Raw genomic sequence first — 24568 nt, 5'->3', positions numbered from 1 at the left:
GAGGTCTAGGAAGGGGAGGGAGGAGTCTGAGACGGTCCAGGTAAATTTGAGGTCAGGGTGGAAGGTGTTAGTAAAGTGGATGAACTGTTCAACCTCCTCGTGGGAGCACGAGGTAGCACCGATACAGTCATCAATGCAGTGGAGGAAAAGGTGGGGGGTGGTGCCAGTGTAGCTGCGGAAGATGGACTGTTCCACATATCCGACAAAGAGGCAGGCATAGCTGGGGCCCATGCAGGTGCCCATGGCTACTCCTTTGGTTTGGAGGAAGTGGGAGGATTGGAAAGAGAAGTTGTTGAGAGTGAGGACCAGTTCAGTCAGTCGAAGGAGGGTGTCAGTGGAAGGGTACTGGTTGGGTCGGCGGGAAAGGAAAAAGCAAGAAATGCAAAACTTGCGCCCACACCTCCCCCCTCACTTCCCTCCAAGGCCCCAAGGGATCCTTCCATATCCACCACAAATTCATCTGCACCTACACACACATCATTTACTGCATCCACTGCACCCGATGTGGCCTCCTCTATATTGGGGAGACAGGCCGCCTACTTGCGGAACGTTTCAGAGAACACCTCTGGGACACCCGCACCAACCAACCCAACCCACCCCGTGACTGAACACTTTAACTCCCCCTCCCACTCCACCAAGATCATGCAGGTCCTTGGCCCCCTCCATCACCAGACCATGGCAACACGACGCCTGGAGGAAGACCGCCTCATCTTCTGCCTAGGAACCCTCCAACCACAAGGGATGAATACAGATTTCTCCAGCTTCCTCATTTCCCCTCCCCCCACCTTATCTCAGTCCCAACCCTCAGACTCAGCACTGCCTTCTTGATCTGCAATCTTCTTCCCGACCTCTCCGCCCCCACCCCCTCTCCGCCCTATTACCCTTACCTTAACCTCCTTCCACCTTTCACATTCCCAATGCCCCTCCCCCAAGTCCCTCCTCCCTACCTTTTATCTTAGCCTGCTTGGCACACCTTCCTCATTCCTGAAGAAGGGCTTATGCCCGAAACATCGATTCTCCTGCTCCTTGGATGCTGCCTGACCTGCTGCACATTTCCAGCAATACATTTTTCAACTCTGATCTCCAGCATCTGCAGCCCTCACTTTCTCCTTAGATCTAAATTAGCCTTGTTCCAGGTATGCTTTGCAACAAATTCCCAGCCTTGGTCACCTTGTAACCATATCCTCACACTAACTATCAAGTCATATTCATTCATTTCTACTTGTATTGTCACCTTATCCATCTTGCTACAAATTCTGCAACAGTTCATCAAAATTTGTGATTTGTCCACGACATGGGACCTTCAATGATGCCGACTGTACATTTGAAGACTTATTACCTTCATTCTTCCAGTTCAGCGACTCTTCTGCCTCCTTTAATTTGGAGTCAATCCGTTTCACCTGGTCCTCTATGAGGGGGAATTCCACCCCTAGGACAGATGTTTGGACTTTGTTGTACCAGTTCGTCGTCAGGTCCAAGGTGGCTACATATTGTCGGTATGATTCTTTCATGGCGTAGATTTCAGCAGCAGCGTCAGGAATGTTTACTGTATGACGTGCCTCTAAGTATTTAACTTCTCGTAAGACTGAGACCAGCTGTAAATTACAGAATAACCAAGATGGAAGAAAAAGGTAATGCTCCTGGTAATATTTTTTTCTTAGGCTTTTCTCTAGAGAATTGTGTTTATATTAAAAACAGCTTTATTCTTTATTTTCTACTTAAAACTAAGAAAGTCTGTAGTGTTAACCTCACTTTGTATGTTTTATGCTATACTATTACTACTGCAATGTTTAACTTTTAACTTTGTTCTTAAGTTTCTGTACCTAGGTACTTGAACCTAAGATGGTGCCTTCTGCGGTGATATTATACACTTCTCACTGTCCCGTTGTACTTGAGTGCACGTGACAATAAAAATCAAAATCAAAACTTGATAAAGGCCACATTGTTTTAAATCAATGCCAAATGATACACATTTCACATCAATCTGACATGACTTCTGGCCCTGATGCATATTGGAGATGAAGGCTGCTCATAATTCCATGCAGATTACTGCAGTCGTATTTTACATTGTCAGGCCTCCCATGCAGCAGTCAGGTCAGAGTCACATTTACCCTCTCCTACACTGACACAAGCAATCAACCGATATGGATATGAAACACTGTCAAGAGAGTGGTACAGTGCAGCATGGCATTGCATAATAGCAGAACCTGGGTTTAAGCTTGGGAATTTAGTGGTGAGCTTGTCAGGTTTCAGATGTTTCATTGTTGGGAGGCTCTAAGTGATCATCACAGCTCAGCCTCCTTCCGATAAGGAAAGAAGAGAAATTTTTAAAATCTGCTTGCGACCCAATCCCTCAGTACTATCTGGAGAGTAAGAGCTTCCCTTCAGTGAATCCTGCAGCACAGTGTAACAGGTACGTGAAGTGGGCACAAAAATTTTAAAAAAGCATTTCTGCCCTGGAAGCATAGTGGCAGAGATAATATCTGTCCGCACATTTGTTTGAAAGTTTAAAACAGGGTAGCATGGCGGGCTAACTGGAAGAAGTATTGAGATGGCCACAGTGCCTCTTCGCCCCCACTGGAGATCCTTCAATAGGGAGGATTCCTAATACATCGAAGGAGGACATTATACGTGTTGAAGGTATGTACATTTACTGCATTCCTTCAAAAACAGCTGGCACCACTATCATCTGAGGCATTACTTTTAATTGCAACAATCCAGATGAGCTGTTTCTCTTGTTGTTTCTGTTCCCCCCAAAGGCCAGTAATTTCCCTTAAGCATTGGTTACATTTCCTCGCTTTTCTGAGGTAGTGTACGTGACCTATCATGTGGGCCAAGTTCTACAGCTTAGATGCAGCCCTTGATGGATGCTTCTGCTGCTTATCGTTGTACCTGTGCCAAAATTACCAACTCATCTGTTTCCTAAATCAGAGATACTGAAGCCCCCATTTGGTGCTCGAGACCAATGTTGTCCCTACTAAAGTCTCCACTCATTCTCTTAAGCTGCTGCAAACTGACCCACTTGTTGGTGCAATTGTTTCCTTCGACAAGACCGAGAGACCACCTGGCTGAAATCTATGAGATCCTGAGGGGACGTGGCAGGGCAGGAACTGAGAAGCTAGTTCCTCTTGAGGGGGTGTTTGGAATGAGGGGCACAGTTTAAGCACGGAGAAGGATGGCTCGTCGATGAAATTCGCTTCCACAGAGATAAGTGGAAGTTGAGTTGTGGACAATATTCAAGAGTGAATTAGACGGATACTTGCCCAGTAAAGGAGTTATGGGAAACAGACAATAAAGTGCTTTTAAAGCCACAATGAAATCAACTCTGACCTTACTGAATGGGGGAAATCAGGCTGAGTGGGCCAAATGGTCTATTCACATTTCTTCTAGGCTTGAAATGGAGAGGGGAAATAAGAAAGGAAAGAGCAGTTATAAAGAGGGGTCCTTGAGAAGGTGGGCAGGGAAGAATGGGGAAGAGTGAGAGAATGAGGAATTTGGAAAGGTAGAATGACATACTTAAAGAACACAAATGGAACATAAATAGCATAAATCCAAATAGTGAAAAAATGGATTGAGTGTAGGATGTGGCATTTAATCAGATTCTGCACCACTTGAATGTTATTAATTCAGACATGATCTATTCATTAACTGTGACTCACTAATCCAGCCTACTGCTTCAAAAGGTGAACCTATTCCAGACTGAGGACAGTCATACACTTCCACTGATCAACAAAAAGCGAATAAAGTTATAAAAAACAAAGCATGGGGAAACTCAGCTGGTCTGGGAGCATCTGTAATGAGAGAAACAGAGTTTACATTTAAGTCCAAAAAGATATTGTTTGGAGTGAATAATGTTGTTAGCCAATGGGGTAAAAATAAAGAAAACATGTATTAATGAAAGTAATTTTAAGGATGCAATACAGTCTGGAGATTCAGACTAAAGATTAAGAATAAGGTTATCTGTAGCGCACTTAAAGGTACCAATGATTCTGCAGTGTTGCTAGCTAGACCATACGTGTGAAAAAGTGCAGCAATGGAAAAGCACAGCCAGTCAGGCAGCATCTGAGGAACAGGAGAGTCAACATTTCAAGCATAAGCTCTTCATCAGGATTCCTGATGAAGAGCTTATGTTCGAAACATCAACTCTCCTGCTCCTCAGATGCTGCCTGACTGGTTGTGCTTTTCCAGTGCCGCACCTTTTGACTCTCATCTGCAGTCCCCACTTTCTCCCTGTTAGTGCTATATGAGCAGAGTGAGGACAGTGAGGACTAAGACCATCCCACTGAGACTAAGACCGTTTTGCGAAGTCAGATTAATCTTTTTTAAATTACATCATTCGAAATGTTACTATTTTGAATCAGACCCCTTAAGACTCCAGAGATTTGACAGATCATATGATAGGTCGGACAGTTTGTTGAACTGATTGTTGTACTTATTGTGACCTTCACTCTTCCAATTATCTAATGTCACATCGGTTCATAACTAAAGCACAAGCTTAAAGAAAAACAATAACTGCACAACAATCAATGTCACAGAGGAACAATAACCCTCCCTTCTTTAAAATATGGCTTTGTATTCAGATACATTCATAAAGCAGAGGACATCAGAAAACCTGCCACCTTAAGCTTCTGTTTCAATAAGCAATCCAGGTTTGGTATAGCTCAAGTGAAGTTGACATTGCAGCTTCTCTCCCCCCGAAAATTGTCTGAACACAAAACTTAAACCTCCCAAAGATCTGGTGTGCCATCACTATCCTCATATCATGCTTACTAAAACTGCCCATTGATTGCACAAGTCAGCAATGTGGTGATGTGGGGCCTTATGTGACGGAAACTGGGGTTAAAATTTGAACATTTTGTTTTGTAAAAGACCTGCAGCAAACAGAAGAGACTTCTGGTTGTTTGTCTGGTCTAGCTTCAGATTCCTGATGAAAGGCTTTTGCCTGAAACGTCAATTTTCCTGCTCCTCAGATGCTGCCCGAACTGCTGTGCTTTTCCAGCACCACTCTAATCTTGACTCTAGCTTCAGACTCAGCTCACTGAATTTAGTGTTTATCCATTGCACCACCTTATTGTTTCCAAACAGCATTTCTTATAACATTGTACATTGGAATGATTGCTGCAGCTCCATTAATGGCTGAGTATTCTACACACATAAATAAAAAGAAGACAACATAGGAAAATATCTGATGATGGCTGCACCCAAATGTAACAAGTGACACATTCTACATAATTTACCTGAGGATCAAAGTTCACTGAGATCAGTTTTGTCTCTGGATCTCGTTTGAGGAGAGGTTGAGTGAGATTATATTGAGACTTTTCAGCAACTGTGGCAGACCATTCTAAATACAGCTTTGCTTCATACCTTAAAAAATTCAAAAGATTTCAACATGAGAGCAAGCAGAAGTGGGAAGATAAATTTCTTAAGCTGGCATCTATTCAACAGATTCAGTATTAATACAAATAGCTCAAGAAACATTGAAAATTAGCCAACTAGTTTTAACAACTAATTATTCTATTTACTCAGCCATGTTAAATAAGCAGACAATAGATGTTCAATAACACTGTCACCAGGACAACTTATAGTTCAGACAATTGTTAGCTGTGGCTCAGTAAGTGGCCTTCTCACCTCTGAGTCGTTGTATCTGTCAAGTCCCACTCCAGGAGGGGAGCATTAAAGTCAAAGACACACAAATATAGACTGAGGGAACACCACACCACTGTGCCTACTGTCTGTCAGACGAGACATATCTGCAATCTCAGGTGGATGCAAAAGATTCCATGACATGATGCAAAGAACAGAGGGAAAGTTCTACCTGGTGTCCTGCCCAATACTTAACACTCAAGCTGCATCACAAAAACAGATTATCTGCTGCATTGCTGTTATAAGGGCTTGCTGAGCAAATTGGTTGTTCCATTTTTATCTACTGTGACAGAGACCACACTGCCAAAGCATTTATTTGCTGTGGAGAGCTTTGTGATATCTTACACACATGAAGAGTAAGACATAAAGCCTTTCTTCGCTGGTCCAATAAAGCATCAAATCATTTTTTTTTCATGGTGTGTCAAATAAATTAAACATTAAAATCTAAACCAGATATCCAAGCAAGATTTCTGGTGTAGTAAGAACACCAACATGCATTTATATAGTGCCTTTAATGTAACAAAGCGTCCCAAGGTACTTCATGGCATGTTATAAAACAAAATATCACGTAAAGCTAACATCAGGTCAAATGATCAAAAGCCTAATCAAAGAAGTCATGATTTGGAGACACCAGTGTTAAACTGCGGTGTACAAAGTTAAAAATCACACAACACCAGGTTATAGTCCAACAGGTTTATTTGGAAGCACTAGCTTTCGGAGCACAGCTTCTTCATCTGGTGATTTGGAGCAGTGCTCCGAAAGCTGGTGCTTCCAAACAAACCTGTTGGACTACAACCTGGTGTTGTGTGATTTTTAACTCTGATCAAAGAAGTAGGTTTAATTTTCTTAAAGGTGGAAGATGAAGTGGAGAGGTAGAAAGATATAAGGAGCGAATTTCACAGTTTAGTGCCTGGACTACTAAAGACACGAGACAATTGAAGACAGATCCATCAGTGGTGGAGCAATTATAACTGGGAATGCACTTGGGACCAGATTTAGAGAAGTAGAAAGCTTTAAGGGCTGTGGAGTTGGAGGAGATTATACAGATAGGAAGCAAAGCTGTGGAACATTTTGCAAACAACAATGGATACTTTAAAATCTACATTGGTTAGTAAAACAACCCAGTTATTTTTTAACCAGAAGTCCATATGTGAGAGCCCAGCCTGGAGTGCACTGGAAGAATTAAGAGGACAGGAAACAAAGGCAGGATGCAGGTTCCATAAGCTGAGATGGGACAAAAGTAAGCGATGATGTGTACATGGTAACTGTTGGCTCTAGTAGACGATTAGAGGCTCATTTGGATATCATATGTGACATCAACATTGTCAACAGACATAATTAATCTGTTGGTTACCAGGGAAATGGGAAGGAGTCAGCAGTTTGGGGATTGGAGTTTGGATGGGGACAGGAACCAAACATATCTTTATAAAATGCCTGTGAATTTACTCTGCAGTGAATGTCAATGACATACTCCTGAGCCTGTAATTTAATGATGGGAATGCTTTAATCTCCTATCAACATGGAAGGTGGGAGCATCGAGTGTGGCCAGTTCTGAGGGGGTTGATGGCTGGCGACTGCTGGAAAGGGAAGTTTAATCCTTCAGCATGTAGAGTCCTTCATAATGAATTTATTTGGTATTGTGCAGTTCTTCCAAACAATACAACTTGAACATTGAACTTAAAGGTAGACTGGCCAAGTAAGCCCAGATCTGTACATCCTTGTTGATGCAGCAGTTGTAATGTCTGAAGTCTGCATATTCACATCACAGACGTGGTCACACATTTGCAAGCACTAAGAAATAAGTTATTAATATTGAGCCTGGAGATGCAGCCTGGACCGTGAGCTGGGATTGTGACCACTGATGCAGTGTCCTCATAGCAGCATGACAATGACTGTTTTGGTGCAGCCTGAGCATTGAAGTGCAGAAGTATCTTAAATTGGATTGGGAATGTGTCAAATGTTTCTTTGGGATTTGCCAATGTATCCATGTCGGTGGATGTGGATTGTATGTGAGTGATGCCCATAGAACATTTCCTGAGATGTTGGTGCCTGATGTCCAACATGAAGATCCTTTAAAGCAAGCAGTGAGCCAAATCCACCAGGAATGTGCTCTGATTGGATTTACATCCAGATCATTCAGCGCGTTCAGCCAAAGAGAAAGCTGAGTATTAATGAGGTGAGATGTGCTGCTAATTAAATTGTTAATAAGGAATAAACCCCTTAACTGTCAATCCCACGTTGCCTCGTGAGAAATTGTCTCAAATGTCCAGCTTAAAAGATGCAGAGAATTGTTCGCAGATTTCCAGTGGTTACATTCAGAGAGTCAAATTCATACAACACAGAAACAGTCCCTTCAACCCAACTCATCTGTGTTGATTCAGTTACCAAAACTGAACTGGTACCGTTTGCCTGCATTTGGCATTTATCCCTCTATACCTTCCCTATCCATGTACCTGTCCAAATGTCTTTTAAATGTTTCCTCTCCATACGTACTTTAAATGTTGTAATTGTACTTGCTTCTAACACTTCTTCTGGCAGCTTGCTCCATATACACACCACCATCTGTGCAAAATAGTTGCCCCTCGGGTCTCTTTAAATCTTTCCCTTCTCACCTTAAACCTATGCCCACTAGATTTGGACTCAAGTGTTCTGGGGAAAAGACTTTGGCTATTCACCTTATCTATGCCCCTCATGATTTTGTTAGCATCTATAAAGTCTCCCTATATATTCTGCCACAAATCTCAACATAGACCCTGAAGCTGAAGCCCCTATAACGTTCTGCCCTTTGGTTTAATGCACACAACTGAAGTTAATGGCTGAAAGTCCTCTCGCCTCTTAGACAGTCTCTCGGGATCAAGGTTGACCTTTGTTTCACTCTGACTCAATGAGGTTTGAGATGGTTGGTGTATGATCTGCAGACTCTGCCATGTGTAGGACAGATGGTGCTTAAAGGTTCAGGTACATAAACGGTTTGCACATGCTCTCCAACAACTCTACTCCACCTCAGCACTTTCTTGACCAAGTCTAGTGATGTGGCCAGCTCTTTCATGATTGAACCATCTGTATTGCTGTCAATCACAAGTCAGGGTTTCCCATGAACTGACAGAGATGTTTGACCTCTTCAGGAATACTGTGAAATAATCCCAAAAGCTTTACTGCTGTTGGTCACACAGACTTCTTTTGCGACCAAGTTCCAAGTAGAAGAGTTATTTGAAGGGGGAGGGGGGTAGTTCTTGTGCCAGGTATATAAATAACATTTCCTGTCCAACAGAGCTGGCTTTGATAATTAGCATCTTGACACAGGGAAAGTTAGCTTGGGAGAGGATGCCGCTGTTGGAGTGTTTTTTTTTGATCCTACAAAGACATCTCTGGTGGTAGTTCTCCAGTTCTTCATAGTACCTGTTGCAGATTGGTCAAGTCTCTGAAGCACACAGAAACTGTCCAATGAATGATGCTTTTAGTCTTGAATGGCAAATAGTTGAATATCTACCGAGCATCAGTACAGTGTCGGTGTTCCAGCTCGCTGGAATGTGTGGGGATGAGAAAAAGACCACCCACAGATAATCTGGGAAAGGGAAAACAATACCAGAGTGGGAATAATTGTGAGCCAGCTAAGTCCAGGCAATGATGTCAGAACATCTGGAAACACAGATCATATGTAATAAAATTGATTTAAGTTTCAGGATGTCGATAGCCGTCCGAAGACGATATTCTTAGATTTTCTAAAGATGGCTGAATAGGTGTCAGACAGTGGATTTCTGAATATGATGGCACTCCTGTGGGATTATTCATCAAATTTTGGGTTGGTATGCAATAGTTTTCATGCACACATAAAGAATGTCTTCACTAATAGCAAGTTTTGTCTGTGTGGGGCTCAGTTACACATCAAACATCGAGGATTAATGTTGCATTTCCTCATCAATGTAAATGATCTGGATGAGGACATCAAGGGAATTGTCCATAGATCTGTGAATAATACAAAACCATGTGGGGAGCTATGACGTTAGAGCATGAAAACAGATTACAAGAACATTGAGCTTAAAGGGGGATGGGAGTTTATGTTGCAGATATAATTCAATATACAAAAATATGGCAATATGCCGTGGACAGAGTCAGTGCCAGGCTTGGATGCACCCTGTAGAATTGTAAGCTTAAGGCCATTAACCCAAAGAAAATCTTGTCACAGAGATACGCTGAACTTTGGAAAGAATTGCCGACTTCCGTAGTGAGTATTCGTTCACTGCACACACTGAAAACAAAGATGAATGAGTTGCCAACTTGGCCAATATCGCAGTTTGTTCATAAAATATGGGCATTGCCGACAGTTAAATGGCAACTTCATTGCTGTGGATCTGGACTGACATGTTGGCCAGACCAGGTAAGGATGACAGATTTCCTTCACTGTTAGTGCGCCAGAAGAATATTGATAACAATAGACTTGATTGCGTGGTTACCAGGAGATTCATTTGTTTTAAATTCCAGATGTTATTATGGAGTTCAAATTTCACCATCTTCCATGTTGGGATTCAAATGGATTTCCATAGAATATTAACCTGGGGTGTTGGATTATCAAGACATTGCACCACTATACCACAACCTTTGGCTCCTATCTCCCCTTCGCCCTCCATCTCCCCTTCACTCCCACCCCTCTGCGAATTATCAGGGACAGGTATCACAGAAACTTTCTCTGGAATACATTTGATTGCGTTTGTGGGTCAGAGAAGAATTTTTCGTGACTTTTTGCACATTGTAATTGCCTGATATTTGATGTGGCAAAGCAAGGAGGTTGCTGGTTGTTTTGACAGTGGTGGGCAGTGGAGTGAGACTTGTGGGTGCACCATTTTCTTCCTGCCTTTTTCATGTATTTCCTTGATAATAGAGGGATTGAGGATTTGGGCTCCCATCCATCATCACAGCAACAGCAAGATCGCTGTCCTGTAGAAATATTCATTTTGGAAAATAAAATCTAAAATTCATGGAAGTGCAAAAATATATTGAGTGCATTGATGTCATAGGGTTCTGATTTTAAAATAAGCTAAATGGTTAAAACTGAAAAATATATATGTTGAGCATGAATAGCAGGCCTGTCAGAATCAGTAAAGAGAAAATACAGATCATGGAGTTTTGTGTGGTCATCCATCAACAGAATTCAGATTTAAAAGTGCACTGAAAAAAATTAAAATCAAAACATAAGATCTTCTGAAAACTATTTAAACTAGGATTTTTTTTGATGAGTGAGATTAACTATTATCTCTTCCAAAAGACATATGAAATGTATTCTGAATACAGAGCACGTTTGTGGTAACCACGTGAAGTGAACATAAAGATACTATTATGAATCAGAGTCGCGAGTGTGGCGCTGGAAAAGCACAGCAGGTCAGGCAGCATCCAAGGAGCAGGAGAATTGACGCTTCGGGCATAAGCCCTTCATCAGGAATCGGGCTTATGCCCGAAACATCGATTCTCCTGCTCCCCAGATGCAGCCTGACTTGCTATGCTTTTCCAACACCCCACTCTCGACTCTGATCTCCAGCATCTGCAGTCCTCACTTTCTCCTACTATTATAAATCAAGCAAATCTAAGTTTGTGTGTGGCCGATGCTTTTTAGGGGTGTTGATGTAGTTGACTAAACTCTTTCAAATTAGACAAATTCTTCTGCTGAATAGCAGACTTGTAGAAATTGTTAATTACAATGTAATTTTTTTTTACAATATGCATGGTAATATCTTCAAGCCAAAGACCTCTGCTTGGGAAATCCAGTCATCTGGAAATGTTTTGAACTGAACCAAGCAACTCTCAACATGATTTTATCACTCTGCATTGAGACCATAAATACAATAACTGGCCAATTAAAATAATTCCTATTACTTCTATGCAACGCTCTATCAGAGATTTAAGCTTCAGGTAAATGTTTGTATCTACAATGGTATCTCATTCACACACTTGTGATTAAGCATCCTAATGTTACTTTGCAATCCAGAAACAACTCAGTCTGAACTATCATAAACTGGAGTTGTTGTAGCGCATGGTTAGTGGCTGGAATATGTGCTGTAGCATTCTGTAAAGGGATGACACGAGAGTGATTAAAAGTCATGGTTCTGAACGTGTGACTTGCCAGCAAAACATTGATCATTTTCACACCACCAGTGCTGCAGAATACCAAGAAAATACCCAGTTGGAAAATAAAAAAAAGTTCAATAAAAATACTGTATAGAGGTATTTGAAAAAAAACAGGACAAAGAAAGTAATGTGGTTTTAGAGAGCCATCTAATGTTCACAAAATAAAAGTTCAGCCATTACATAAAAAATCAGCCCTTGAATGCAGCCCGTAATATAAGTCAGGCGTTACACAACTAGTAGAATTTGGGCAGATTCGAAATTATTTCTGGATCCAAATTATTTCTGAAGTCTCGATATAAGGGATCATTCAAGTTAGGTACAGATGAGGAAAACTACTCCACCCAGAAAAGTATGAAGAATTGCAGTCATGGATTTTATTTGTTTCTTAAATCATCCCATAATGTTTGGCTCTATTATTCTCTTCGGAACCCCTTTCACCATGTTGCTCAATCCCTAGAAAAAAAGAGTTTACAGTTTTTTTTTACATAAAACCATTGTGCCAATACCATCTTCTGTATGCAACAGGACTCCCCAATGCATCTCCTTTGGCTGGCTCAAAAACTATTCGTTGCCAGTGTATAAGCGGCTGAACACTCAGTATCGAGTCAAGGCTATTAAATTGCTAAGCACAGTAGACCATATCCATTTCCTTAATCACTGCTAATTGAATAGTGTCAAAATCAGAAAGCAAATAAAGTCAAAGCTGAACGTTGTAATCATACTCCTACAGAAATTATACACTACAGATTAGAAATAATTCAACTAAGTTAGAGACGAAGGCATCAGTTTACCATGTTGATCTCCCAGAGATAATCATTTTCTTTATGCTTTCATGGGCTGTGAGTGTTGCTGGAAAAGCCAACATTTGTTGTTCAATCCTAATTGCTCTGGAATTGAGTGGTTTGCCGAAGCATTTCAAAGGACTTGATTTGATTTGAATTATTGTTGTTGTCGCATGTATTTTGTTACAAATACAGTGAAAAGTGTTGGATAGTGTGGCCACTTTCCAGCACCATCTTGAAACACAGAAAATAAACCAAAATGTATGAAGTAAAGGCACAAAATAAAGAAATGTTCAACTCACAGTTAAAAGTCAATCCTTTGTTATGGGCCTGAATTAACAATTGGACCAGAACAGGTAAGGATGGCAGATTTCATTCCCTCAAGGACATCAGGGAACTTTTTAATAATCTCCTGAGGAGGAGTTTGAACCTGTGTCACCAAAGCATTGGCCTGGGTCTCAGGGTTACTTGTTCAAAGACAATACCCATTCCTCCACCATTTCTATAAACAATTCCATGCTTAGGAAGTACATGTTTGCATCATGTTTAAATAAGGTTGAAATAATGGAGTGTATTTTTCCTGTTTCTGTCATCATATTCTTGCATCAAAGTGGAGGTGGTGGTGCGTCATAGTTCACTCAGGGACTCTGTGTTGCTATGGCAACATGCATTTTTGCATATGCACATTGCAGTCTGGAACTGCGCATTGCAATGGTAGAGGGTCCAACATTTATTCCATAACACGGCTTACCAGGAAGTTCTCCCACTCCTACAACCTGCCATTAGCAGCTGTGGGAAGAATTTACTCAGTCTGATATTCAGTCTGTTTGGCTGCACACCTTCCTTGGCTATCAAGTCCTTGAGTCGGTCTTGAGTTTCAGCGACATGGACAGGGACAGGGACACTCACAATTAGATTACAATAACACTTCCAACAGAAAGTATCACACAATAAAATAGAGACAACTCAGAAAAGAACTTGTGTTGCAAATACAATTGACAAAAGATTTTGTTGTTCTGATAAACTCCTGCATAATTATCAGTCTCACAAACTCTGGTTATAAGACATAATTGCATAGAGATGGATCAACTATCCAAGTCATCCAACTAGAACATAACCATAAGCAATTCTTCCAGTTCAATAAATCTTCACAGCTTACATGTTATAAAATTGCTTCAATGCACAGAGGAATATTTTTGGAGAACTACCTGATACTAAACAAAGACTATTACTTACATATCTAGGAGTTCCATCATTTCTTCATATTTCCGAATCATTTGTTTGCCTTCAGAACAGTCCATGCACCTGCAGGAATTCATTTACATGTTTACAATATTTACAAGTGCAGCTAAATTTTCACCTTGCATGCCCAGATTCAATAATAACAAATACAAGAAAAACTTAAAAAGGTTTGAAGAGATGTATGAGGATGTTAACCATTGCCATTCAATCCGCTGTTTCTGTATTTGATATTTACAAACCAGGGGTCAAAGTCAATTAAATGCAGGTATCTTGTGCAAGTCCATTTTTCATAGTATCATCAATAAGAGGGTAAACTCTCAACCAACCTTATTCTGATTCAGTTTGCCACCAGGACAGAGATGAGGGGAAATGGTTTTTATACATTATGAAGCATTCCGTTGTTCAGAAACTTCTCAAAGTACTTTACATCCAAAGAATAATGCTTTGAAATGCAATGACTCATTATAAAGGCAAATATTGCAGCCATTTTGTGCACAGTAAGATACCCTGAACATCGTTTAACTGCATAATGTTAAAGCACAAAGCAGCTACACAGCCTGTAATGCCTCTCAAAACGATCTATAGTTGCTTTCATTCGCAGTGCCCTTTTTCTTGTTCAAAAAAAATTCTTTTATTCACTACTGCAAGATGTTACCCATCATCCTTCTGTGAACCTCTGACAAGGTTGCAGAGCTGGGACAGTATTGTAACTCCCAGGAGGCACATCCCCTGAGCTATTTCAGTCCCCAGTGCCTGTCCAACCCAAAAAAAAAACTGAAACGAAACAAAGAACTGCAGATGCTGAAGCTCTGAAATAAAAACAGAAATTAACTCAGCAGGTCTGGCACTCTGTGGGAGAGGAAGCAGAGTCAATACTTTGAGTCCAGTGACCCTTCTTTGTTTCCAGAACTTTCTGTTTTGAAGCGAAACATCTTCCTGGGCCAGTTATTCTTTAAAAAGGGAAAATGACATTTGGTCAGATATAGAAAAAAAAATAACTCGCGCAGCATTTCCTCAGAATGACGCTCACTGTACAAGGCTGAATACGTACGGGTGTGAGATACTCTTGAAGCAATTAAATGGCACCTGAATCCGTTCTCTTAATTCCAGTGCCCAGCGCAATCCACCCCCTACAGCTGGCATATTCTTGTTCGTAGGCGGGAATCCTACAAAACACACAACACGGTCCCGATCAGCAAAGGCAATAATCAGATACTTTTTTTTTAGGAAGATGCAGCTTGATAGTACTTAAGAAAGGAAGAAAATAATTCCCTCAACATGGCAATGTTCATCAATCGTGTGTTGTGGGAATATTCTCTTTAGGTAAAGTGTTTCTACATGCATCATTCACAGCCAAGAGGCTTCACATAGAATCAAAATATAGGTTGTGTTTGAAGTGAAAAGGCAATACCATTCTTGGTTTATCGTTTGCTTTCAGCCAATGCTCCCTGAATAATGATGAGATTCTGGTCTGGAGTATCTGTGGGCTGTGAGTGTCTGTGAGTGACTCGATGTATCTTATCTCTAAGCAAGACTCCTTCTGTACTGTGACACTGCTTTACTTACACCCGTACATTATAAGTTATCAAATTCTGCTTTCTTAGTGTAGCATCCAAAACCTCTCTCTTCACACACACATTCTAGACTAGGGTCTTCTCTCTTCTGCATGTAGTGTCATGTGACCAGTTACAGCATCCTGATTTATATGAATTTTATCTTACCACAATACAATGAGAAAAACAAGCTCAAACCAGACAGAAATTTCAACCAGTCTACACTTATCGCAATTGATTACAATCAAAATTGCTGATAACTGTAACCGGAAGCTGTTGTATAGGTAATAGTTCTGAAGAGGTTAATACTCATTCTATAGAAGTCATACCATCTGTGGATTGAGACAGAAAGCTTTACTCTAGCTTATGGAGGAGCCAGATCTCTCTATGCCAGTTCCCTAAAAACCTAGTAGCTATGCCTGACAAATGTAATTATACTTATTGTTATCCAGGGTCAGTGTCTCTTCCGTCAATGCTCCATAACGGTGTGCCCTCTATCACCATCACTCAATGAACCCCAAGACAAAACAAAGGCAGCACAGGTCTGGTGGCAGAAAACTCTCTCAGATAGAGAGAGGTTACAAAAAAAGGTTAGAAAAGACTGCTAGACATTACACAGTGGAATTCCACTAGCCTCTTCTTTCCTTCAAAGTTACAAAAGGGAGTGGGAAAACTAAAAATAATTAACAACACATTCTAACAGTTTGAAGGATCTGAGCAAAATACAAAAAAGCCACTGCAGGTAAATGCTGGATCTGTTTTTTCTTCTTCATGGTTCTTCAAGATTAAAATGGACACATGCTTAATTTAACTATTTTTAAAACTAAGACCAGACTGCAGATTTAATTATAGGATTCAGTGGCATTATTCATTTGCAAGTTACTACATAGACAAAAGCATAAAGCAGGTTTGCTGGGAGCAGAATGAGATCTCTTGCACTGTGTGTTGAACGACTACATTTTAGAATGACTCATCAGATTTGAAATGATCTTAATTGAGGGTGCCATAATGTGGTCAGTTCTGCTCAACAAACTGCTCAATCTTATTAAAAACGAACATTAGTATAAGAGGTTTTTCCCATTTCCTTTCTCCTGTGTGGGGTAGTTGAGAAGGGATGGATGTGTATTGATTGAATTTTCTCATATTATGCACCCTAAGAGAATGCCGCTAACAATTCACTACTGCCCAACTCCCTAAAGACACATTTTCCCAAAAGCTAATGCGTGTTATTTGCATACACTAAATTGTTCCCTGCAGATTGCAGACTTGTCTCTCAAAGTAAAATGATGCAAGTTAAATCAAAGAATATCATAATTGGCCAAAGCTTAGGAACCTAAAGGGGGTCAAAATTCTAAAGTCATCCAAGAGATAGTTAAATGCCATGATGAGGAAGTGTAGGATCCTGGGAAAGTTGAGATGTGTGACCAAAATGATTTTCGTCATCAGTCTTTGTATCTTGGACTTTAACACAAAATGTTAAAATGAATAAAGGAACGTGTTCTTTCCTGAATTCACAAAAAAAGCAGCTAACGTACTTTATTTGACTTCAAGAACAATGCTATATTTACGCAAACATCATCAATCCAATATTAAATTATATTTAAATTTGTAAGTGTTCCTCAGTGCTTCGATGGACAAAACAAATTAAAGACCTACTCACACCCAACATTAATGTTCTCATACTGCTCACTGCACAACACAGAGATACTTTACAGAGGAACTTCCTTCAGATTTACTCCAACATGATGTGGGGAAATGCAGTGAGACAAGAACATTGCATTCATTGTCCAAGCCACGGTGAACAATATCTATACTCATGCACATTCCTCTCTTCACAAGGCTTCTTCAACAGTATCTTTGAAACCCACAACCTCCACCACCTGGATGGACAGTGACAGCAGATGCATGGGAACACTACCATTGCCAGATCACACACCACCATGACTTGGAAATACAGGCTGAATCAACCTTTAAAAATGGCAAATGGGACACCTGTCAGAGACTCCTGTCCCCAAACCCTGACAGCCGCATTTTAGTCAAAGCGGGATAAGCTCGTCAAAATCATAGCTCACGCTCCCAAGCTCGCTGGCTCTTACTGTGCAGTGAGTATCCTGCTAGTCCTCAGCCACTTTCAGATAGTCTGGCCAGCTTTGAAAAGATTCATGGTTTACAGCTCATCAGAGATCATGACGCATAATCTAGATGAGGTATTTTTTCCTTAAAAGCAATCGGAGGAAACCAATTGGAAGTTAAGTTCAGAAGTCTCATCCAGACCCCATGTACTGACCAATGCCTCCTCCTGCAATATTTCTTATTTAATCTTTCCAGGGATGAGGGTGTCGCTGATAGGCCAACATCTATTGCTCACCTGTAATTGAGGCGAGGGCAGTTAACAGGCAACCATGTTGGGTGGGTCTGAAATCCCATGTAGGCCACACCAGGTAAAGACAGTAGATTTCCATCCCAAAAGGACATTAGATAGACTCCCTACAGTGTGGAAACAGGCCCTCCAGCCCACCAACTCCACACCGACACTCTGAAGAGTTACCCACCCAGACCCATTCCCCTACCCTATTATCCTCCATTTACCCCTGAATAATACACCTAACCTACACATCCCTGAACACTATGGACAATTTAGCATGGCCAATTCACCTAACCTGCACATCTTTGGATTGTGGGAGGAAACCAGAACACCCAAAGGAAACCCACACAGATGTGGGGAGAATGTGCAAACTCCACACAGACAGTCACCTAAGGCTGGAATCAAATCTGGGTCCCTGGTGCTGTGAGGCAGCAGTGCTAACCACTGAGCCACGCAAACTGGATGGGATTCTAGAAGAACTGACAGTGGTTACATGGTCACCACTAGATTTCAGAGTTTTTGGTTGAATTCAGATTTAACCATCTGCCATGGTGGAGTTCAAATCCATGTTCCCAGAACTTTAGTTTGGTGTTCTGAGTTACTAGTCTGATGATAATACCAGGAATCACATTAGGGTCAGCTTGCAGTAGGCATGGAGATTGTTTAAAGAAGTTGGGGGTGATAAGTGCTGTTTTCTGATTTATTAGGTTTTTTTTGTTTATTAACAGGTGGAAAAACATCCCAGAGCCCTGAGTTAGGCCCTTTAAACAGTTCGCCATAACATCCAGCATTCATGTGACTGCCACTGAACTCTTTCTGGGAGATGGAATGTGGGAGGGCTTTTGCATACCCCGCCATTCCCCCAGCCTGGATGAAAATCCCACCTTGGCAGTCACTTTCCCACAAGGCAGGCGGGTTGAGCATTTCCTTACATGCGTTACACCAGCCTTTATGGTTGGAATCCAGGCCTACATCACCATTTCTTCACTGCTACTGGGGTCGCATTGCCGCAGTCCCTCATTGATCACCCTGTGCCTTCACTATATAGAGTGCAGTATTTCAATAAGGCAGCACAGAACACGCCAAGAGATTTGACAATCACTGGCCTTTCCACATACCAAGGATGGACAAATAAAACTGAAAAGCCCCAAGTTAACATTTGCTGTATTTGCTGTATTTCCCATGGGTGACATTTTGCTGAAATGTTTTACCAGACTAGGAAAGAAGTGTTTTTGTTTTAAAAAAAATGAGTCACATAGGGCCTTTATCACTTAGCTGCAAAGTATCTTGATTAACATATGCAGAGGAAGAGGCTTAGAGCAGGCAACAGAACCAGCCCAGATAGGAATGTGTACACAGCATAGACCGAGATCCAGCATGGGGGAGGAGGGATCTTAAACTAAATGTAAATGAGTGTCAACGGGAGAAGAGAACAAGAGAGGAGAGCAAGAGAAATATGCCTTTTAAGTTGTAACCCCAACAAAAATGCTTTCCTTTCACGGCAATGTCATGCACCTGCCTCTTTCCATCAGCAACAGTTCATTAAAATGAATCCGTACCAAACTCCGCTGCTTTTTCCATCTGCCTGTTATAAATGTGCTTGACATCATCCAGTTCTTTCGTGTACATGACAATAAGGCGAGGGTATTTGTCAGATGCGTCGGCTGCTATTAGAGGCCTCTCGAGGAGGCTGCCAAACATATCCAGTAGCTAAAGAGAGAAATGAAACATTTCAAACACCAGGCAAATGTTTAATACAGTAACAGGACAATAAAATGACTCAAATGTTTAAACTGCTGTACGAATGCAGCACTGAGCAGGTATTCCGCTTGGATAAAGACTGTGACTTCTCATCAACGTGGCCAAGCTGAACCCCCATTTGCAACAGCTTGGATTTGATCATTGACCAGAAAGTAAACTGGAGCAGCCACATATAAATAGTGCAATTACATGCACAGGTCAGAGGTGGGGAAGTCTGCAGAGAGTAACTTACTTGCTGACTCCCCAAAGCCTGTCCATAACAGTGGCAGTCAGGACTGTGATGGACCAATCTTCACTTGCCTGGATGAATGCAGTTTCAACAACACTCACAAAGCTCGAGGACACTCTGGACAAAGCAGCCCACTTGATTTGCACTGGAACTAACACTTTCAACATTCACTCCTTCCACTACCAATGTACAGTAGCAGCAGTGTGCATTGTTTATGAGATGCATTGCGGCAGCTCACCAAGGCTTCTTCAATAGTACCTTGCAAACCCACAGCCTCTAACATCTAGAAGGACAAGAGCAGCAGATGTACGGGAACACCATCCTGACTCGGCTACTCCTTTGCTGTCAAATTTAGCTTCCTAACATTACTACATGAACCTACATCATATGGGAAACAACAGTTCAAGGAGGCAGCTCCACAACCACCTTCTGATGGGGCATTTAGGGATGGGCAACAAAATGCTGGCTTTGCCAGCAATGTCCACAGCTGTGAAAAGGGCTTCACCAAAAAAAACTCCAGATTGCTGCAAAGGCAGGATAGAGTCATAGAGATGTACAGCAGGGAAACAGACCCTTCAGTCCAACCAATCCATGCCGACCAGATATCCCAATCCAATCTAGTCCGCTGTAGAAGATAAGCTTAAAGAAACAGAAAATGTACTGAAATGTCTGAAAGCCAGGTAAGATTGAAGAACAGTACCTCCAGAGAGTTATGCAGCAATTAAACCTGCTTCACTGTAAATTCTTTCAAGCAGGTTTAATCAACATAATCTTGTTGCCATAGAACACATGTCAGTGAATTCTAGAGAGTTCTGATTACACACCATATAAAACATCGAGGGCCTCAAGTTCACTCTGCACTTATGTTCAAAGCACAGTCAAGTGCAAACTAATACTTCACAAATATACAAAATGGGTTTAACAATTTTGGCTATATTTGAGAGGTAATCGGGTAAACTTGAATGAAAACATTAGGCATTCACATTGAAAAGAGACATTGAAAACTTGTTGCCATGTGGTGGAACGGTGGCTCAGTGGTTAGCACTGCTGCCACACAGCACCTGGGACCCGGGTACAATTCAACCCTCAAGCGACTCTCTACACAGAGCTTGAACATTCTCCCCACGTCTGTGTGTTTTTCCTCCAGGTATTCCGGTTTCCTCCCACAATCCAGAGGTTAGGTAGATTGGCCATGCTGCATTGCCCCATAGTGTCCAGGGATGTTAAGCAGATTGGCCATGGGAAATGCAGGATTATGGGGATGGGGGTGTGTGGGATGCTCTTTGGAGGGTTGGTGTTGACTCTATGGGCCGAGTGGCCTGCTTCCATACTATAGGGATTCTATGAGTCTGAATCACAGCTGAGCTCAGTGGAAATTATTCAAGAGAGGCATGCTTTTCAGAAGGCTCATCGTGAAACAGACCAGCAATGTTGAGTACTTCACTTGCCTCAGACAAGCACGAATTTGTTGCCAGTGAGCAGGCCTATATGCCAATCATGGAGACTAGCAAACTATGTCTATCATTTGGATATCATAACCAGGAAAATAAGGTGCACTGTTCCAGGCATTAGATAGCTGAACACAGTCAGACTCAGAATGCAGTTAGATCTTCAAAAAGAGCCTTTAATGTCAGGCTCATCCTTCACTCAACTGGTTCTTAAAAAAAAATCAAATCTTTGTGGGTTGTGCAGCCAAGTAGTATGTTTTAGAATGAGTTGCCAACAGACATGGTTGAGGTGGGTAAATTAACAGCATTTAAAAGGCTGTTGGACAAATACTCAAATAAGAAAAGGTTAGAAGGTTATGGGGAGAAAGTGAGGACTGCAGATGCTGGAGTACCAGAGTTGAAAAATGTTGTGCTGGAAAAACACAGCAGACCAGGCAGCATCCGAGGAGCAGGAGATGATTCCTGAAGAAGGACTTATGCCCGAAACGTCGATTCTCCTGCTCCTCGGATGCTGCCTGGTCTGCTGTGTTTTTCCAGCACTACATTTTTCAACTCTTCGAAGGTTATGGGCCAATTGCAGGGAGATGAGGTTAACATTGATGGACGTTTTGGTCAGCATGGATCAGTTTCGACCATGGGCCTGTCTCCGTGCTGGAGGACACTGTGAGTCTAATCCGTTTAAATTCCACTAGTTACAATACTGAAATGTCAAATCATGCCCCTAAAGTATTAGTGGGGGTGTCAGGGTTCCTATTCCTGCGATATCACCACTAACCCCACCGTCTCCTTATATTATCAAAGCGGCTTAAATGTGTCTTGGCAAAACAACACTCTGCCTGACTTCCAAAGCTTTCTGAAAGGTGAAAGTATACCCAAGTATGTCCCACCAGCTTCTTCGCCATCATCACTAAAACAGACCTTGAAAGCATGCTCCAAAGCAGGCGCATCATCGAAAGCCTGACCGAAAATAGTCGCCAGGCGGCGGTCAAAGTCCTCAACTTTCTGCTTCCATACCGAAAAATCTTTTGCAAATTCCTAGTAACCGAGAAAACAAATCATTTATAAACAAAGTATATTCACTCTCTGTGCAAATATTTTCACTAATTCTTCTTGAGTAGAAGTTGTTAAGGTGCCGCCAGACTATACCCCAAAACTACTAACTAAAAACAAACCGCGGTCAACAGAAATAAACCAGAGGTTAGAAAAGATTCTTGGTTGCAATCAAAAATAAGTCTGTGACAAGTCTTCCTCTTTGATATTTATGCCATGAGCTGCTATCAAAGCTAAAGCATAATACACCTTTGCATTGTTGTGAAGAAGTGCTATCCAAAATATATATTTATAATATAATTGACTGGATAGTCAATATGTATTTCTTGAAACTTTTGAAAAAAGTGCTTGATAAAGCAAAATATACTAGCTATAGCATTAACCGTGTTGGATTCACATGGAACAGGCGACTTTACTGGAGTTGCCAAGTCTGCAGCACTTTTTTGAGAGAGACAGAGAGGCCATATGACCCAGTCTGAGAATGAACAAGGAATTGGATTTTCTGTGAATTTAACTATGACTTGGCCAAAGGTCTTTTCAAATAATATTGGTCAATGTCATACTTTGTCCCCTGGGGGGGTGTGAGCGTGTGCGTGTGTGTGTGTATGCGTGTGTTGTTTGATAAATAGATGTTATATACTTGTACAGTTTAAACATTTTGTATTTTAAACATCCTTCTATCTTTGCTCAGGTAAGTTATGTTTGTAATAAACTCATTTCTTTAATTGTTACATATGAAACCTATCCAATTTGTTTCTAATGCTGATGTAGAGCAATATCACCTCTTTTGAATTCAATCATTATTGTAACCTGTGGAGCAGTTGAAAGGGATGCAAATCAGTTCATTATTCCATCCTCGACTGGAATAGAATATTTAAGATTCTAGTGTATCCCATGTTGGAATACTTGCAACACTGATTTATATTTAAATAAATCAAATTTACTTAAAATGCATTGACACACATACATGCATTTTGCAGACAACCCATTTCTTAGTTTTGTGCGCTGTGCAGGACAATTTTTGAGAACATTTACATTGCGTGTGTATGTTATTAAAAAGTCCTCAATGTAATGAAACTTAATTGTTGCTGTTTTCTACTTCATATGAATTGATTAGCTTTGCAAGGATCAATTGCTAGAATAGATCAGTGGCACTAAACCACTTACATTATTCAACACAGACTAAGTAGAAACCTTGCCTAACTCAACACCAACATGACCAAAGTCACTGCCCTCGGTTGCGTGACAAATTCTGTTCCCTCGCCAATGACTGTATCCATCTCTAGTGCAAACCAGAGGCTGAATCAGATAGCTCAGAACACTGGTCCTATATCTGACCCCAGGACAAACCTCCAACCACACCTCAGCATCATTACTGTGATTGTCCAACTCCAAATCAGTAACCATGCCACATCCTGCCCACGCCAGCACACCCACCACTGAAACTGCTCAATGGCCTATCCGTTCAAAACTGGTGTTCAGCCAATCCTTGTGGAAAAATTGTCTAAGCAATCAATCTGAAGTTAATATCAAGGGCTAAATTGGAGAGAAAGCACTATGGAATGGCAGGGGACATTTGCGCACCTAGCTCTTGGCCTTAGAATAAAATCAGACATCAACGTTAGAAAAATTCACTACGAATTACTTGTTTTCTGTTTGTTTTTCGAAAATGACGACACTATGAAGTATTGCATCTCATATGTGACTGGCACATCAGAAGTGTAGCATATTAAACGTGCATGTGGGTTAAGATGCATGGATTTTCAGGATCCATCATATCTAATGCATTCCCTTTCTCATGTTTATATACAGCCAAGAACTAATAAAAAAAAAGTCCTTCAAAACGTGAATGTACAGTAAGTACCCATCTACCTGGTTAGCAGGATCCAAACAATCATAAGTATGGTCTGTAAAAGTTTTATACATCTCTTGGAATTCCTCATAAATTCTTGCCACCTGCTGGCTCAGAATCTTGCCACGAATCCCTCCGAATTCAAGCTTTTCCAGTTTAAATATATCTTGTGCTGTCACCAAGAAGTCCTAATAACAAAAAGCAAGATAAAAACAGAAACATTACAATTGGTTTATCATATGGCTTCTGTAAATGGCATCAGTGCAAAAAAAATTGGAGAGAAACTTATTTGTCCTTCTAGCAGTGTGGTTAACATATTTCCCTTTTGTATAACAGAACCTTTCTAATGCAGAATCTCAGTTTAATCCTGATCATATTATTTTGCTACAGTTGCTTTATAATTTTAATTCCATCCTTCAAAAGATTCTCAAGTCTGATTTGAAATGTGTTCCTCTTTTGTTCTTAAGAAGCCTGGGTGAATGACCGATGATCCAAGGTGAGGCACGTGACAGAGTGAAAGGCA

The 24568-nt window shown here is 41.1% G+C and overlaps 1 protein-coding gene across 1 annotated transcript in view; it reads right to left on the bottom strand.

Annotated features, from left to right (window-relative positions):
* Positions 1-24568, bottom strand: part of dnah9 (dynein, axonemal, heavy chain 9) — a 528899-nt gene that overhangs the window by 451120 nt on the left and 53211 nt on the right. The window contains exons 7-13 of the mRNA XM_043714478.2: positions 24066-24233; positions 22062-22178; positions 19265-19415; positions 14839-14953; positions 13782-13850; positions 5238-5364; positions 1340-1595 (exon numbers count right to left, since the gene is read on the bottom strand). Coding sequence (XP_043570413.1) covers positions 1340-1595; positions 5238-5364; positions 13782-13850; positions 14839-14953; positions 19265-19415; positions 22062-22178; positions 24066-24233 — 1003 coding nt within the window. The remainder of the gene's footprint in view (positions 1-1339; positions 1596-5237; positions 5365-13781; positions 13851-14838; positions 14954-19264; positions 19416-22061; positions 22179-24065; positions 24234-24568) is intronic.

Source organism: Chiloscyllium plagiosum, unplaced genomic scaffold (assembly GCF_037043375.1).
Source record: "Chiloscyllium plagiosum isolate Xiang-an unplaced genomic scaffold, Cpla_swu_hap1 HiC_scaffold_25, whole genome shotgun sequence".
NCBI classification, from domain to species: Eukaryota; Metazoa; Chordata; class Chondrichthyes; order Orectolobiformes; family Hemiscylliidae; genus Chiloscyllium; species Chiloscyllium plagiosum.
This window is presented reverse-complemented; position numbering and strand designations above follow the sequence as displayed.